The sequence below is a fragment of the Mesoplodon densirostris genome, chromosome 11, assembly GCF_025265405.1.
Source record: "Mesoplodon densirostris isolate mMesDen1 chromosome 11, mMesDen1 primary haplotype, whole genome shotgun sequence".
NCBI classification, from domain to species: Eukaryota; Metazoa; Chordata; class Mammalia; order Artiodactyla; family Ziphiidae; genus Mesoplodon; species Mesoplodon densirostris.
In genome coordinates, this window is record NC_082671.1 from 23,966,384 (window position 1) to 23,985,357 (window position 18,974).

At 41.0% G+C, this 18,974-nt stretch overlaps 1 protein-coding gene across 2 annotated transcripts in view; it reads right to left on the bottom strand.

Moving 5' to 3' along the window:
- TM7SF3 (transmembrane 7 superfamily member 3) overlaps positions 1–18,974 on the bottom strand; it is a 45,979-nt gene that overhangs the window by 26,351 nt on the left and 654 nt on the right. For both annotated transcript variants that reach the window (XM_060113657.1, XM_060113656.1), the window contains exons 2-5: positions 8,760–8,914; positions 4,985–5,135; positions 1,786–1,906; positions 714–885 (exon numbers count right to left, since the gene is read on the bottom strand). In XM_060113657.1, the coding sequence (XP_059969640.1) occupies positions 714–885; positions 1,786–1,906; positions 4,985–5,135; positions 8,760–8,914 (599 nt within the window). The remainder of the gene's footprint in view (positions 1–713; positions 886–1,785; positions 1,907–4,984; positions 5,136–8,759; positions 8,915–18,974) is intronic.

Genomic DNA, 18,974 nt, shown 5'->3' on the forward strand with positions numbered 1-18,974 from the left:
TTTTCAGGGGTTTCAAAAGCTCGAAGAAAATTTTCGCTTCAAGTTAGAAACTTTGCATTTGGGTTTAAATATTAAAGATAACGTGTATATCGTTACACAGTTTCACATTACTTTTTCTCAAAACACTATAACCTTTAGACTTGCCAAATTTTTTTATTTGCGGTATGCGGGCCTCTCACTGTTGTGGCCTCCCCCGTTGCGGAGCACAGGCTCCGGACGCGCAGGCTCCGGACGCGCAGGCTCAGTGGCCATGGCTCACGGGCCCAGCCGCTCCGCGGCATATGGGATCCTCCCAGACCGGGGCACGAACCCGCATCCCCTGCATCGGCAGGCGGACTCTCAACCACTTGCGCCACCAGCGAGGCCCTTGCCAAATTTTTTTAATCTAATAGTTATGGGAGTACATAGAAAATTACCACCCACTTCCATCCATAGCTCAAGATTACCGGTCATAGATGTGGCTGCAACTAAAACATAACAAAATTTACACGCATCTCCTCAAAAGCCAACGTTACTTAGGGATATCACTAGCAATGACTCCCAAGGTGATAATGAAATAAAAGAGAAAAAGTGAGAATCCCAGAAAAACCAAGAAAACAGTTTAAAAGAAAAAAAAAAAGCTCCTGGTAGCTTCTCCCCTTCTCAACTCTTACAAAGGCATCACAGTCTGGCCACAAATTATGAGAGTCAGATTTACTGAGAGTCAGATTTACCTTGACAGCACTGGCCTGCACCTGAGGCACTTCGGCCATCCTCTGCAGGTGCCTTAGCAATGCCTCTTCAGTGAGGTCGTTCTCCGGCAAAAAATACTGATAGACGTCATACTGTAACCTCCACCGGGAGTCCTGGCCCGTCTTGACGTCACACGGCGGAGCATCTGCGCCTCTAAAGTCAACCAACAAAACTGAACATCAATGTCTTGTGCTGCAAGTCTCATCTCTAAGAAGGAACCAAAAGCTGGAACTTCAAACTTCTGCAACAACGATTCCAAGTTTAGCACCACCAAGAAAGGAGAGGCAGTATGCATGGTTACATAACCGGATCTGAGTATCAGTCAGGCTGAGTCAACTGCCCTCTTTGCTGCTTGTTGGCTGTGTGTATGTGGGCAAGTCACTTCATCTCAACAGCCCTTAGGGGGCCTTTCTGTAAAATAAGAACAGCAGCCCCTTCTTCATAAAATTGTTAGGATTAAATGACAACACACAGCACTTAGCAGCACCATGGATGATACACAGGGAGCATTTCAAATGTTACTCAAATGTTACTATTATAGTTACATTACTATATTATAGTTATATTACATTACAATATATTACAATAAGTTAATATATACTATATTATAGTTACATTACAATATACACAATAAGTTAATATATACTATATTATAGTTACATTACATTACAATAGTTACATTACTATTAAAGTAGAAACTAGGGCAGAATGTTAATTAAAATAATAAAATCCTTACAAAACATATGAGTGTTTCATGCCTCCAGAATGTTTTCTATATTTAAAACTCCTTAAAAAAACTAAGATGTACGCTTAAGCTCCTAATAAAGGCTCAACATCTGGCTCTTCCTAAGAATGAAGGGAAACAATATTAACTGTAAATGACAGCTCGAGTATTAGTAACAAAGCTTAAATTACCTCCATTCCCCCCAAAAAATTAAGCAATTCCATTTTGCTAAAGAGACACTATGGATTTTGAGAGAATTTACTCAATTTACACAACAGCGAGCCATGCACGTCCTAAAAGGAGTTTTAGGAGTCGGGAGACGGACATACCTCGCATGACCTAGGTTTGCTGGAGCAAATTTGATAGTTGTTTCAAAGAAATTATACTCCAGGTAAATGTTGGAATCGATATCTAAATCAAACTCCAAATTACAACCACCAGGGATAGGATCTGGATGGAAAACAAGGAAGTTACTTAACATAGAATTCATATATATTCAAACCACACTCGGAAAAACAGACCCCCCACCCCTTATAAGAACTCCCAATATAGAAGTTAAATAGACAGCTTCTAGTTTTGCACTACCTCATGGGCTAAGGGTAAAGATAACTGAGGTTACGGGCTGTGGAACAGGGATTAGAAGACCTTTTCTGTAAAGGGCCAGATAGTAAATATTTTAGAGGCTTTTCAGACTTGATGGTCTCTGTGGCAACTACTCAACCCTGCTCTTGTGGCAGGAAAGCAGCCATAGATGATATGTAAGCGAATGGGCTGTGTTCTTTTGGGTTTTTTTTAAGTATCGGATTTTTAGTTGCTTTTCTTTTTTAAAAAAATATTTATTTATTTATTTGGCTGTGCCAAGTCTTAGTTGCAGCACACGGGACATTAGTTGCAGCGTGCAGGATCTAGTTCCCTGACCAGGGATAGAACCTGGGCTCCCTGCATTGGGAGCATAGAGTCTTAACCACTGGACCACCAGGGAAGTCCCTGGGCTATATTCTAATAAGACTTTATGTACAAAACAGGCAACGAGCTGGATCTGTCTTGCGCTTTGGAGTTTGCCAACCTCTGCACTAGAGTTAAAAAGGTCAGAAGAGGCAGAGATTCTTAAGCTGGGGTCCAAGAGTGGGTTTCAGGGGCTCTATGAACACCTTGAAATTGTATGCCAAATGTTGAATGTGTGCCTTTCCTACATAGAGAAGTTTTTATTAGATTTTAGTATGCAGAAGAAGGGTGTCCACTTTTCACATGACTCTTTCAGCAGGGAGGAAGATGGTGTCATCCTCACTGCTGGAAGTATATATAAAAGAGTAAATGTGTATATATAAAAGAGTAAAAATTTGAAAATCTCAAGAACCCCAAGACCACGTATTAGAATAGCATATGTATAATTAAACAGAAAATAAATTGGGGGTATTTAAGTTACATTAGTAATGTGGTTAAAACAGTTCTTCTTTTCTTATTAGGAATCCTATTCATAAACTTCAAGCAAGACAACACTTAAAGAAGTCACTTGACATTACTTCAATTCCATGCAAAGAACTGTATACAGCGGACTCAAGTGGAGAAGCTAAGAACAAGGTAAACCCATTTAAAGGCTTTTAAGATCTCAACTTCATACACTCATCCAATCATTCCCACAGCTGGTTCTTAGTTTCCATAAACTGCTGGAACTCTGCAGATTTGCAATGGAGATACCCAGTGTGCACTGTTTCAATATTCTGTGGAACCTTCCTCAGAATTCTATGCTCTTCTTTCACACTCTCCTTTCCCTGCATTTACAAGTATTTACCACACTTGAGAAAAGCATGTGTACTATAATTGACACTCCACTGTTCATAAATTTTTTTGTGCACTGACCCTGAGGGAAGCTTGAAATCTATCATTTTTCAATCAGGTAATTACCCTTTTGCTATGTAACACTGTCTTTCTTCAACTCCAATCACTTTTTGGCTTCTACCTCCTTTACTAGTTATTGCAACCTCTCCTTCCCTTTACTACCAAACTTTAAAAGAATGTAAATTTCCTTACCTCACCTTCACTCCTCAATCACTATAATCTAGTTTTCACCCTCATTGTGCCACTAAAATGACTCTCATTAAAGGCCACCACTGACTCTGGGTTGTGCTATCCTATGGACACTTTCAGTCACTCTCTTGATGTCTCTGCAAAGTACTATTTACCACTCCTTACTTAATGCAGGATGTCCAGGCTCTCCTCTTACCTTCCTGTCTACTCCTTAGTCTTACAATTATTCTTCAGCAGTTAGCATCCCCCAGAAACAGTCTGGCACGTGGTAGGCACTAGGAAGTTATCTGCTATTATTTTTTCCCCCTAAATCTCTAAGTTCATGCCTGGACAATCTCACTCACTTCCATGGCTTTTACTAACAACTATTCCGTTGGATATCTAACCTCACACCTCCACTCCAGGTCCTTATTTTAAACTGCCTACTATACATTTCCATCCAGGTGTCCTATAAGGGTCTCAGATTCAATGTGTCCCAAACTGAAGTCACCATCTACCTCATCCCAACCCCCTAAAACATCCAGCACCACAAAAACCCTATCTCCATGCCTATTTTGCAAAACCACCTCCCAGCTGCCCAAATGGGAAGCCCATGCTCCCCACTTCTACAATCCATAACCACTGGTCATTGCGTCCTGTCAATTCCACCTTCTGAATATCTCAAACCCAGCTCCTCCTCTCTATTCCCCTCTAGGGGCCTTTGTTCGCATCTTCATGTCTCACTATGAGTCCTGAAAGCTGTGCTGTCTTGACTCTGCTATGCCCTCTCCAACCCACTCCTCACACTGCTTCTAGAGTTAACTTTCTAAGAGATGAAATGCATCAGATCATTCCTCTGCTTAAAAACTCGCTATGGGGCTTCCCTGGTGGCGCAGTGGTTGAGAGTCCACGTGCCGATGCAGGGGACGCGGGTTCGTGCCCCCGTCCGGGAGGATCCCACATGCCGCGGAGCGGCTGGGCCCGTGAGCCATGGCCGCTGAGCCTGCGCGTCCGGAGCCTGTGCTCCGCAACAGGAGAGGCCACAACAGTGAGAGGCCCGCGTACCGCAACAAACAAACAAACAAACAAACAAACAAACAAAAAAACTCGCTATGTTCCTCAACATAGAGTGCAAACCTCACATTGTACACCAGGCCCTTCACACCCTGGCTCCAGCCACACCCACTGTTCACCATCCTCCAAACACCCCATTCTTCTTCCACGTCTTCCTCGGCCTCCGATAACCAACTAATGTGTGAAGGACCATGTCTTGTCTTTCTGTTACAGCTTCTCCAAGGGCTCCTTAAATGTTTTCCAAATGAATAAATGTGTTCTCCTACTCCCTACCTGGGCTTTCAGTCATCATGCTAATTCTCTGACTCCCCTGCTGTTAATACCTTTCTGACTCAAGGTATTGTACTTATAATAAACACTTTTAATAGGATTATAGTTTTCCCTAAATTTTCACACACAAGTCCCGCATTCTGGAGAGTAATGGGGAGTCGACAATAGAAAGGTTACCGCTTTCCGAGTAGGAGAGTGGAATGGCCACATTTTGGACAGGCTCAGGGTCTGAAGTCTCCAAGTGCCAAGTGCATATACTCTGCTCTGGTCTAAGAATGAAAACCAGTCCTTTGTCAGTGCCTGTTCCCGAGGCATTGGGAAGGAGAGTCTGCAATAAGGAAAGAAGAGTCATCGTGAATCGGGAGTCGAGCAGAGAGCTTAAATTTTGGGGTGGATCTAGTGCGCATGCCCTAATCCAAAGCTTCTCAAAGCAAAAAGGAATAAACACAGACCTTCCTTAGATGGTTAAAGAATTCTTTTCACCACTATGTGCACGTGCCCACACATACACATGGAGGAACTATTTAAAATATACGTCTTTGGGCTTCCCTGGTGGCACAGTGGTTGAGAGTCCGCCTGCGGATGCAGGGGACAGGGGTTCGTGCCCCGGTCCGGGAAGATCCCACATGCCGCGGAGCGGCTGGGCCCATGAGCCATGGCCGCTAAGCCTGCGCGTCCGGAGCCTGTGCTCCGCAACGGGAGAGGCCACAACAGTGAGAGGCCCGCGTACCGCAAAAAAAAAAAAATAAAATAAAAAAATAATAATAATAAAATAAAATATACGTCTTTGATCAGGAATAACAGATACACAGAAAAATCCCCAAGCTTTTCAATTCCCTCAGGATCTATTATGTCAAGTACTAAGACTACTGGGTAAGGACTACTGGGTGAATGACAAAACTAAAACAATTTCGTGATGAGTCTGATGTCCTTTATTCAAGGGAGAACAACCCACGGATTGGGGGAGGACAGTGCCTCACTAGCTGTGGAGTCCTATTCCCAAGGGATGTGGGGCATGAACTAGTTTTTTAGAGCATTAGAAGGGCATGCTTGGCTAGGTCAGCATTTCCTTAGAAGTCGAGCGGGTCCTGTTTTCTAGGCTAAGCTGAGCGGGAAGATTGTGATCAGTGTAAGTTAGGTTTCCTTGACAGGGGTTCCCTGTAAGTGCAGGCTGACTTAGGTTTAGATCTGTGACGTGGACCAAGCCATTGGGGCAGCCTCCATCTGTGGTCCCGATATACAAATTAACTTGACCACTCCCAAGACAAAAATACAAGCTCTGCCCCCAAAGAGTTCAGTTCTTGAAAAGCTTTTTAAAAAAACTGAGTTGTAAGTAACATATTATAAATTACACATAAAGTATACTAATGGTAGGTTTTGGTAAATGTAGGAACCTGTGACATCATCACCACAACCAAGACAGTGAACACACAGATCACCTTCTTTGTGCCCTGTTCTAACCCTTCCTCACCCCCTGGCCACTCTCCTATCCCCTGCTCCCATATGCTGGGAAAGCTTTCTGAATAACAAAGTATTAAGTTAAGAGGTAGTAGATGCAGAGTGTTTTCTTAAAGCTAAGGAAATAGAAAAAAGTGCCAGATGGGTTTCAATTTGACAAGCGTAAAAGAGAATGACCCAAATACTAAGTGAGGAACTACAGGGTCAGCAGTTTCAAAGAAGTAACTGCCAAGATGACCCAAAAACTCCAAAGTGCCACACTTCATCAGGAAGTTACAACAGAAAGTTCTCTTCACAGACTCACTTCTAGAGCTATGTGCAGTTCTGGTTATCATCCTCTCAGCAGTATAAATACAGTGAGAACTAAAGGCAGTCCAAGAAAGGAACACAATTATAATTCAGGATAACTAAGATCCTTTCTGCATGAAAATCGAGGACCAAGAGGCTATTCATCTAGGCCATTTTTGTCACATTAGTAATGCTGGCCTCCCTTTATCTAACCTCAGTTTCCTCAAATGTAAAAATAGGCATTAGAACTACTTGGTTGAACTGTTACGAGAATTAAATTAACTACGTGGAAAACCAAATGCAAGGGTTCCTAACTAGGAGCCCCAAAGGCCCAGTGAGTTTCCAGAGGTCCCCATGAAATAATACAGATGAAGTCATACATTTTGCCAGGTAGAGAGTCCTGAGATTTCAGCAAATTCCAAGTCTATGACCCCAGGAGCTTAAGGATCGCTGGCCTAGCACACAGTGGGCATGCAATAAATATAAATGCCTTTTTTCTCCATCCTTTCTCTTCCTTCAAATGTTGTCTCTGCTATGATATTATTAAGAAGGAAATTATCTCTGTGCCATTTTACTATGCATCCTATGTAAGGGCCTGAATAGAAAGTTTCCATTTGAATTTAGTGCCAGAAAAAAACTTCACTTCCCCTCAAGAACTGGCATGTAAGAAAAGTTATGAAATTTAACATGCTTTGATTTCTGCTCTGGCTGCAAAGAACTCAGGCAAAATCAATATATGGGTCATAAAAAAAAACATATATATATATGGGTCATAGACACTGTTATCTCTTCAATTAACATAACTTACTCCTTCCTCTTTTCCTTGAACAAACCCTTCCGTTTCTAGTCTATCAGATCACCACACACAACTTCAAAACCTTCGTGGCAGAGACAGGAAAGCAGGAACAAAAAATACCAAATACTTAGTTCGAAAGATACTGTGACCCATGCCCATAAGATATAGAGGAATTGGACTAAGACGGCTCTGTTTAGCAAATACCAGAATATTAGAAGGTAGGCTTAGGACAAATAAAAATGCAGCACAACTTTATACAGACTGAAATTCATTTATTTGTCTAGGGGGTCATATAGACTAAATAGAAATAAATTTTAAAAGGTTAACATAAATGGCAGAGCCTTAATAGCTTAAGCTGACCCAGGACATTTGAAAACCTTCCCAGAGCTGAGGTTGAGGTTCAGGGGTGTAGGGATGACCTCTGTAACAGGGTCCTCAATGCCACTGGAAACAAAGTACTGCACTGGTTAAAACTGAGTGTTAGGATTCTTTGTTTCCATGAGACTCCAAAGAAGAAAGCTGATCCTACAGGAGTCTTAATAAACTTCAACACTAAATGGCTGAACGACAAAGCAAACCCATTAAAATGTACTCTCAGGTAAAAATCACCGAGGACACAGTAGGGTAAGAAAAAGAAAAGGTGGGAAGTATGAGGGAAGCTTAACCGCAGACAGGAGACATTTGGTACAAGCCACCCTCCCCCAAACTCAGGAGCATCACCCCTCTTTAGGTCACCACTCAAGAAAGGCCTGTGATACTCACCTCTTAGCCAGTCTAAACCACTAACTTGACAGGACCCAATCTTGATTTTTTTTAAAAAAAATTTAAGACATACACTTCTCCACAAATTTATCACCCTTTGTTAAGATGGTATAGGGGCCCCAAATTCTAACCACCTCTTGGAATTACGCATTACTGCGTTCTCCCACATATACGCACATTGTACGTGTAAATGAACTCTTTTTTTTCCCTTCCTGTTAAAAAAAGAAAAAAAATTTAAGACATAAAGTGGCATCAAATTCTAATGCTCGGGACTTCCCTGGTAGCTCAGTGGTTAAGAACCCGCCTGCCAATGCAGGGGACATGGGTTCGATCCCTGGTCCGGGAAGATCCCACGTACCATGGGGCAACTAAGCCCGTGCGCCACAACTACTGAGCCTGCGCTCTAGAGCCCGCGAGCCACAACTACTGACCCGCACGCTGCAGCTACTGAAGCCCGTGCGCCTAGAGCCCGTGCTCCACAATAAGAGAAGCCACTGCAATGAGAAGCCCGCACGCAGCAACGAAGACCCAACACAGCCAAAAAAAAAAGTGTCTATAAAAAAAAAAAAAAAATTTCTAACACTCACGCTAAATACAAGACCCCAAAATGTGGAAATGGCTTTTATGGAAGTAACTCTTTGTACTTACCTCAGAAAAAGAAACTGTTGTATTCTGATACTGTGAATGTATTTGGAAAATAAGAAAAGTAACATTGCTGGAAATATGACGCAAAATAGCTTCCTCTGGAAAGGGCTTCTTGAGCTCCAAGTATGTAAATTTCCCCACAGAAAATTCAAGAAGACCTACAATGAGAGAAACGCTTCATTGTAACACTTATATCTCTAACAATGATTTGTACAAACTGCATACTTAAACACAAATGCATGGCTAATTTAATCCTCAGAAAAACCCGTTGAGATAAATATTATTATTACGGCTCCTATTTCACTGATGAGGACAATGAAGCTCAAAGGGGTGAAACTGCCCGACTCCGCTAGGAAGGGTGGAACTGAGAACCTAAGGGGAAGAAAGGTATTTCAAGAGATGTGAAAAATAGGCTGTTCAAGGTGCCTGGCTCCCAGAGCCCAGGAAAATCCCCCTTCTGGTAGCAGCAATAACAACTCTATTCAGAACAGAGTCCCTGAATTTAAGGATTAACAACCCTGATGAGTTACTAACAATCGTGAACGCACGGGTACTAAAGATTATTACAATCTAGTGAATTCTGAAGTCAGCCCAGCTAGAGAGACACATCTGGCTTCAATTTTACCCCACCATTTACTAGCTGTGTGATCTCAGGCAAGTTACTTAATTCCCTTAAACCTCAATTTCTTCATCTGTCAAATGGGACTGAAGTACTCAGCTTGCAAAGGAAGATGTCATCATCACAGGCAAAAATGTCTATTGAGTGTCCACACCAGGAACTTCATGAATCACAGGGCTTCTGGAAGAAGGAGCTTTTCGTTTGTTTGTTTAAGGATCAAGTTCAGAGTCCACATAAAAGATAAGGTATACCAAATTCTCCAACACCTCACCTAGGCTTTCCCATTTGTCCACTTGCCTCCACTGTCTGCTTGTGTTTCACTCACTCACTGTGTCTTATCTCCCAGCTGCTCACCAGTTCTTTCCTTTTCCAACCTAATTCTCAAGGAATCCACTAAATAGGCTGCTTTGACTTCTGTGTGGTTCTGGGTTCCCATCTCACCCCCTGCCCTAGAGTCAGTGTGTCTTTGCGTAAACAGCAGAGGAGCCTGCAAGCATTACATAAGCAGTCTTGGGGGCTGGAACCTAAAAATAGGAAAAAAGATTTCAATTTAATAGAGATGAAAAGTAGTTGATGCGGTAAAGATTATATTCACCAGAGTCCCACAGTGGAAGGATCATGTTTTATTTTAGAAGGAAATTTGGGTCAGTGGGAGCTAAAAGAAAACACTCCAGACACTAACTCATTCTTCTGTACTGTTTCCTAAGAACGCTAATTTTTTTCAGCACTTTTTGTTGTTCTTGTAGTTAACACAAGTACTCCATTTGGATGATTAAAAAAAAGACTATCAAGAAAGGCTAACCAAGAAAGCCAAACAGAACATACAAACATTGCTAGAACTAGAATAAAGGTTACTCTCTATAAAATTTCCCCAAACTCCATGATGTTATTATATTATTTTCATAACTTAATTTTTTAATTGATTGTAGAAAAAAAGGTTATTTGTGGTTCTAATTTAATTTCTAAAAATCCAGAGAAAATTTTAATAGTTGTAACAATGACAAATGAAGGTGGTGTATTTTCTATTTATGTAACTGGAAAGACATTTCACCTTTTATGTGGAACAAAACTCCAGCCTGAATAGAGGTAAAAATATTAGGAAGTGGCTAACAGAATCTACAGAAGTCTGGAAAACGTGGGGAGATTTCTGGGTTTGTTTTTGTTTTTTTTAAAGGGGAACAAGGAACATTTTAATATTCCAGGTCTTCCTAGCATCAGGATTACTTTATTAGGAAATTCTACATAAAATTAAGTGGACCTCGGTAAATGGCCCTAAAAACTTTTCATGTATTGCACTTTAACTTTGGTCCCATCCATTCCCCACCTTCCAACTCTTAAAACTATCCACAAATTCCAGTCTAAGAGCAGTCTGTTTCTTTTCCTAGGAATTAATTGGATTTCCATCCTTTAACTGTCCAAAGCACTCAGCTCATTTACCGGCCTGCCTTTTCGAGTTACATTTTCAGTTTTTCTGTTTTTTCAGTCCCTCCCCATCCCATTTTCTCTATTTGACAAATACTTATTTTAGCACTTATGGACTAGTCGCTCTGCCTATTGAATACTGTGACCAGAACTGATGTAAGTAAATTCGTAAAGGTTATAATCACTTAACTAACACTTAAATTTGCCCTTAAGCCTATTTTAGAAATTTTCGATGATCTTTACATCTGTCTCCCATTACATGGGCCTTGAATCAAAATACTACCCAGAACATTTATAAGCCCTGGAAGAGATTGAAGCTATCAGTTAGTGAAGTGTTTGTTTTCTTAACGTTTCCTTAATCTATCACACAAGGGTGAAGATAAATCACAACTCAGAAATACTTGGAGAACCAAAACTTTCAGTGATTTAAAAGACAGTAAGGAAAGACAGGACCATAGAAATTAAAATGTACTACTAAACAACTGGTAACTTAACAAAATAAGTAGGGGTAATAAAAGTAGGTATTCCTGGGAATGTATGTTAAGTGCCTTTTCTTTCTTTTTTTTTAAATTTATTTTTATTTTATTTATTTTTGGCTGCATTGGGTCTTCGTTGCTGCGCATGGGTTTCTCTCTAGTTGCAGAGAGCGAGGGTTACTCTTCGTCGTGGTGCGCGGGCTTCTCATTGCGGTGGCTTCTCTTGTTGCAGAGCACGGGCTCCAGGTGCGTGGGCTTCAGTAGTTGTGGCACGCGGGCTCAGTAGTTGTGGCGCACGGGCTTACTTGCTCCACGGCATGTGGGATCTTCCCAGACCAGGGCTCGAACCCGTGTCCCCTGCATTGGCAGGCGGATTCTTAACCACTGTGCCACCAGGGAAGCCCTAAGTGCCTTTTCTTTACACATTTTACTGTTTATCAGATTTCTATAGCAATAATGAGGCGTTCTTACCAGAAAGGAAATGCACAGTTTGAAAGCAACCTCCTTCCTTGATGGCGCTCAAAACACAGGTTGTACCTCAACTCTTCATGTGAAATTTATAAAACAGGGACACAATTTAGACAAAATGGTGACACTCTCAACACTCAACGGGTGTCACCTGTTTTGTTTTTCCCTTAAAATGGTAATATTGTTCCAGATCATACATAAGCCATATTTTAAAAGGCAAGATCTGTAGAGAAAGTTAACTCCTCCAGCAAGTACACGGTACAGAAATAATCACTATTAACAGTTTGGTATACATCTTTCAGGATTTAGGCAGATATCAGCATGAGCATCTCTATGTAGATGGAAAAAGAAGGACACAAATATGTTTGGTATAGCCATTTCATAGATCTTAGATATCTTTCCACCTCAACAGATAATTCTAGCTTTATCATTTTAAAAGCTATATAATATTCCATTCTAGGTAAACATGATTATTCAACTAATCCCTTACTAATGAACATATAAGCTGTTACCATTCCAGCATGAATAAGAAATAAGAAATAAGACAGTTCTATTTTGTGAAAGAATACTCTAGAAAAAAAATATACATATGTGTGTGTGTCTGTACATATATATGCCAGGCAATAAACCTATTTGAGAAGGTTTTTGCTGTGACGGTGTAGCAGATCACCTTTGATTTTAAATGGTTAAAATAACTAAGAAGTCTTGTTCTCATTAAGAAAATCAGAAATGAAAACAAACAGCTTCTGTGAGAATATAAAATGATCATGACCAAAACAGTAAGTGACAGTCTCTGCTTCCGACTTCTTCGAGAAGAACACCTGCCATTCCAGAAACAGATTTCCGAAAGCTTCCAAAAGGAAGATGATGCCTACTAACCCTCCTTCCCCAGTCAATTGCCTGTGACAAGAACCAGAAAGAAGCCAGATAACAAAGGGGAGAGACACTGTATACATTATTTTTTAAAAACTGGTCACTTGACAAAGTAAGTAGGGCTATTAAAAACAAGTACCGGGGGCTTCCCTGGTGGCGCAGTGGTTGACAGTCCGCCTGCCGATGCAGGGGACATGGGTTCGTGCCCCGGTCCGGGAAGATCCCACATGCCGCGGAGCGACTGGGCCCGTGGGCCATGGCCGCTGAGCCTGCGCGTCCGGAGCCTGTGCTCTGCAACGGGAGAGGCCACAACAGTGAGAGGCCCGCAAACTGCAAAAAAAAAAAAAAAAAAAAATCAAGTACCGGGCTTCCCTGGTGGCGCAGTGGTTGATAGTCCGCCTGCCGATGCAGGGGACACGGGTTCGTGCCACGGTCTGGGAAGATCCCACATGCCGCGGAGCGGCTGGGCCCGTGAGCCATGGCCGCTGAGCCTGCGCGTCCGGAGCCTGTGCTCCGCAACGGGAGAGGCCACAACAGTGAGAGGCCCGCGTACCGCAAAAAAAAAACAAAAAAACAGGTACCTATGGGGTGTATTTTAAATAATGTTTTCTTTTCTTTACACATTTCCTATTTTTCATATTTTCTGTAGTGCTCATGAGGTGTCCTTCTTAGAAAGGAATTCTAATACAGTGGTTATCCACCTTGGTTGTATGTTACAATTATCTGAAGGTGCTTTCTAAAAGACATCGTTGCCTGGGCCCCTCTCCAACCAGCTAAATCAAAATTCCTGGGGTTAGGGTTCAAGTATCAATTACAAAACAAATACTCATTAAAATAACATTCAGGGACTTGCCTGGTGCTCCTAGTGCAGGGGGCCCAGGTTCTATCCCTGGTCAGGGAACTAGATCCCACATGCATGCCGCAACTAAGAGTTTGCATGCCGCAATTTAAAAGAAAAAAAAAAAATCCCGCATGCCACAAAGAAGATCCTGCAGGCTGCAACTAAGACCAGTCGCAGCCTAAATAAATTAATTAATTAAATTAAAAAAAAAACACATGCCTACAAAGAAGTGCACAAAGTTTACACTGCCAGATCAAGAAACAGCACTCTGACCTCTTAGAGGTCTCCTGGTGGCCTCTTCCAATCACTACCTCTTCCCTCCTCCCCAGAGGTAACCATGATCCTAACTTTTAACACCACAGATGGACTTCTTTTTTGAAATTTAATTAAATGGAATCATACAGCATGAATTCTTTTGTGTCTAGCTTTTTAAAAATCAACATTTTATTTGTGAGATGCATCCCAGCTGCTACCGTAACTGTTATTCATTCACTTTCATTGTTGTATGCTTCATGAAATAAATATACCACAATTTATTTCTCTATTCTACTGTTAACACACATTTGGACTATTTCCAGTTTGGAGTAATTATAAATAACTCCATTCAGACAATTTTTTGTATGTGTCTTTTGGTGCACATGTACACATTTCTATTGGGTAGAACCTATGAGTAGAATTATCAGGTAACAGGGTATACTTATGTTCAATTTTAGTAGATACTCCTGAACAGTTATCCAACATGGTTTTGCCAATCTAGACCTCTATCAGCTTGTGAGAAGGTATTCCAGTTACACAATACTCTCACCAATGCTTGGTAAGAACATTTTGTTTTACCTATTGGTTATTTAAATATCCTCTTTGTGAAAGGGTCTGTTAAGCCTTTTGCCCATTTTAAAAACTGGATTATCTGTCCTTATTGAATTTTAGGAACTCTTTAGGCATCACGGATACGAGTATTCTGTCAGATATGTGTTACAGATATCTCCTCCCACTCTTATAGCTTGTCTTTTCACTCTCGTTACCTTTAGATTAACAGAAGTTTTAATTTTAATGTGGTCCAATTTCTCAAGTTTTTCCTTTATGATTTTAAAGAATTCTTTGCCAACATATTCCAAGATCAGGAAGATACATTCCCCATGTTAACTTCTAGAACTTTGTTCTACCTTTCACATTTGAGTCTAAAATCAACCTGAAACTGATTTTTATGTATGGTGTGAGGCGGGATGGTCAAGGTTCATTTTCCCATATGAATATCCTGTTGACATAGCAACCTTTATCGAAAGTAGTTTCCCTACTGCTCAGCAATTCCACCTTTCACATAAGTCAAGTGACATATGTGAGGGTTTATTTCTGGACTCTTAACTGTGTACCACTGGTCTATTTGCCTATCCTAACACCAATATTACACTGTCTTAATTTCTGCCCCAAATTGTTCTTCCTCTTCAAGACTGTCTTGAGTATTTTTGGCCCTTTTTCATTTCCATATAAATTTTAGAAAGCAGCTTGTCAATTTCCACAAAAAAAACTCTGCTGGGATTTGACTGAGATGGCACTGAATGTATTAATTTAGGGAGAAATGATACCTTTATAACACAGAATTTTTCTAATCTACGAATTTGAGATATCCCTCTATTTATTTTCTTAATTTAACTCAAGAATGTTGGATCGTTTTCTCTATAGAGATTGTAACATATCCCATTATAATTATCCCTAAATATTTAATATTTCTTGATGGTATTATAAATTTACTTTTTATTTTCTATTTCAATTTCTAGCTGTCTCTTCACCAACATGCCTTTTTTTCAAGGCTCTCCAGGTGATTCTAATGTCCAGCCAGGTGTGAGAACTCCTAACACAACATTTGATGAATTAGGGAAGGAAAGCTATATTTTTTCCTATTCTTAGTTATCTTTATCTAACTTTTGTGTGAAAATCCTCTGGCAATCCAAGAGCCATTTCACAATTTTTATAGACTACTGTATATTAAACAAACCAGTTATGGTTTGAGTCCTGACTTGCAGGGCTCTGTCATATTTGATGTTCCGGAGTCTCACACAGTGCCAGGCACCTGGTTGGCACACAGTAAATGTTTGGTAAATGATAGTTGAATTTTGTGACCTCAGACAAGTAATTATTTCCTATGGGCCTCAGTTCCCTCATGGTAAAATGCAGGTAACTGTGGTGCACACATCATGTGGCTGCTGAAAGTATCAAATGGGAAAAAATTTGTAAACTGTCCAATACTACACAATAAAATATCATTATTAGTTTCTATTAGCTTTCCAATGTTTCAGAGGCTCATGTCCTTATCAAAAAAAAAAAAAAAAATGCAGGCAGTCAGTATGGTCCCCCTACAAATAAACTAGTGGGAAGAGGAGGTCTAACAGGTATAAAATGCCCAGCACATCGAACAGCGAGTTGAGAAAGTGACCTCCACAGAGTAACAAGGAAATATACTCAAAGTCAAGACAACTTTAACAGTCCAGCCTGGCAGAAACTGCATTTCATTTCTACTCATAAAAACAGACATGGCAAAGGAAGACACAAATACAAAAATATATCCTGAAGAGGTTAACAGGAACTTAACTGCACTTCTAAGTCATCTGGAAAAGGATGAATCAGAAACATTTTTTGAGGGATAATTAGATCTTATGACTTGAGGAGTGGACAGGAAAGACAGCACATCAAGGATATTACAGGGCAGGGCTTCCCTGGTGGTGCAGTGGTTAAGACTCCTCCTGCCAATGCAGGGGACATGGGTTCGAGCCCTGGTCCGGAAAGATCCCACATGCCGCGGAGCAAGTAAGCCCGTGCGCCACAACTACTGAGCCCGCGTGCCACAACTACTGAAGCCCACGCACCTGGAGCCCGTGCTCTGCAACAAGAGAAGCCACCGCAATGAGAAGCCCGCGCACCACAACGAAGAGTAACCCTCGCTCTCTGAAACTAGAGAGAAACCCATGCGCAGCAACGAAGGCCCAATGCTTTACAAAAAAAAAAGAAGGATATTACAGGGCAAATGGCTAACACGAGACTGAGCACTTACGCTGTAGCGCTCCTCTAAAAAGCAGTGGCTCTGCTTTTTCTGGCAAAAATGTTTCTTCCCATCTAACCTACAGCAGGGGACCCTTTTCTATTTTTCATACCCTTCCTCCATTCCTACCCAGAGTCATTCTTCCCTTCCAATAATTCCACTCTAAAAAGAGCTGCCCATAAAGAAGATGTGGCACATATATACAATGGAATATTACTCAGCCATAAAAAGAAACGAAATTGAGCTATTTGTAATGAGGTGGATAGACCTAGAGTCTGTCATACAGAGTGAAGTAAGTCAGAAAGAGAAAAACAAATACCGTATGCTAACACATATATATGGAATTTAAGAAAAAAACATGTCATGAAGAACCTAGGGGTAAAACAGGAATAAAGACACAGATCTACTTGAGAATGGACTTGAGGATATGGGGAGGGGGAAGGGTAAGCTGTGACAAAGCGAGAGAGAGGCATGGACATATATACACTACCAAACGTAAGGTAGATAGCTAGTGGGAAGCAGCCGCATAGCACAGGGAGATCATCTCGGTGCTTTGTGACCGCCTGGAGGGGTGGGATAAGGAGGGTGGGACGGAGGGAGACGCAAGAGGGAAGGGATATGGGAACAGATGTATATGTATAACTGATTCACTTTGTTATAAAGCAGAAACTAATAAAATAAATAAATAAATAAATAAATAAATAAGAGCTGCCCAGTCCCAATATGTTCCTTTTCTTTCTCAATCAGATCCTAAACTTGCAACCTTAAAATTTTCCACCTCTTCCTTTTTACTATTTACTGAAATGTACCTCCATTGTTTCTGCTTTAACTCAACAGAAAAATTCTGGACAGATTTGTCAACGCTTAATCTTCATAATTCTCTTCAGATGGAGTATTAAAAACAAAAACCGTTCAGCTACTTGAGCTAGCCAGCATTCAACTGCCCCATCCAATTTCTCATTGATACTTTCTTATGAATTTTCATTAGCCCTAAAAGGTGAAAGGAAACACAAAAATGCACACACTTTTGAGAGAAAGAGAACACTTGCAACTAACTATACAAGTGGCCTGCTACCTTCCTTAAGCATTATGGACAGCACAAACTTGAGAAGGTTCAAATAGCACTCTGCTCAACTCCTATCACTAGGTAAGTTCCTGTGAGTTACCAGATATGAACCTGAATCAATAATGAAAGGTGTTCAGGGTAGCAGGGAACCGGGACTCCAAGAGAAGGGAAAACTGTTTAGATGTATAGTTCATCTCCTGCTGGTCACAGAAAGCACCATCCTCAGACATTCTAGAACTCGATCTGCCACGTTTAAAGATTCACTTAGCTTCTAAGCCACTACTCAAGGTGTTTAGCTCTTCCTGCTAAAGATGGGTAAATCCTCCTAACTTACAGCAGCTACTCAATTTCGAGTTTGTATAGTCATCAGAATCCTCAAATAGAAATCCAGACATTTTCCAGGAGGATCATGCAAGTCTGGAACTAAATCTTCCTTAATTTCCACTCTGATCTTCATCTGACAGATGTGGAGAATATGAGCTTTCATTAACCCTCAGCAGCCAAGTTCCCACCTGCTGTCCCTCTCCTGCACAGAACAGCAATACTGATGCAAGGCCAGAAGAAGAATGTGGCTGAAGAAATAACAGTGCTGTAATCACAGAAAAGAGGTGAGAAACAGTGTCTGGAAAACATTAATTTCTCAAATTACTTCTCTCGTCTGATCGTCTGCGAACTCAATCTCTCAGATTCTTCACCTTGGAAGAATGGAAATAGCCATATGAGGGAGGGAGAAGAGACTCTATTTTGAGGAATGAGAATTCAGAGAAGAATTAAGTGTAAAGCACCACACTAAGTAAAACATTCTCACTGGAGGGCAGCTTTGTAGAAGTGGAAGACCATGAAATTTACAGCAAGACACACTTGGGTTCATCTGCTGTCTGTGCCCCTCTTAGCTGTTTACTTGTGTAGTGAGCATCGTCTTGGGCCTCAGGTTCATCCTCCACCAGTGAGGAAAATAATTATCTAACAGGGTTGTAAGGATTAAATAACACTGCCACGAAAAGCACCTGGCACATACTGCACGCAGTGAATGTTAGCGCCCTGTTATAAATAAGGCTATTTTTTCTGCAAAACTATAACCGCCCTTTTCAGCTTTGGCCTTAAATTCTAGGCAAAAATTCTAGGATTCAGTTTGCACAAGTGCTTTTCACAGATAAGCATTCAGAAACAGAATCACATTATTCAGAAAATATTATGTTTCAGAACTACAACTAGTCTCTTAAGCTCGAAACAAAACCAACAATGTTCTTGACCCCATGGAAAAGCACATGATTATCAGCTTCATACAATTAGCGCTTTTTACCGTTTATATTAACAAACCACCAACTGTTGCTAAAATCCATTCACCAAGCACATGACCTATGGTCTAAAGTCCCATTCTGGGTTCACTTTTCCTCCGAAACTCCGTAGAGCATAACC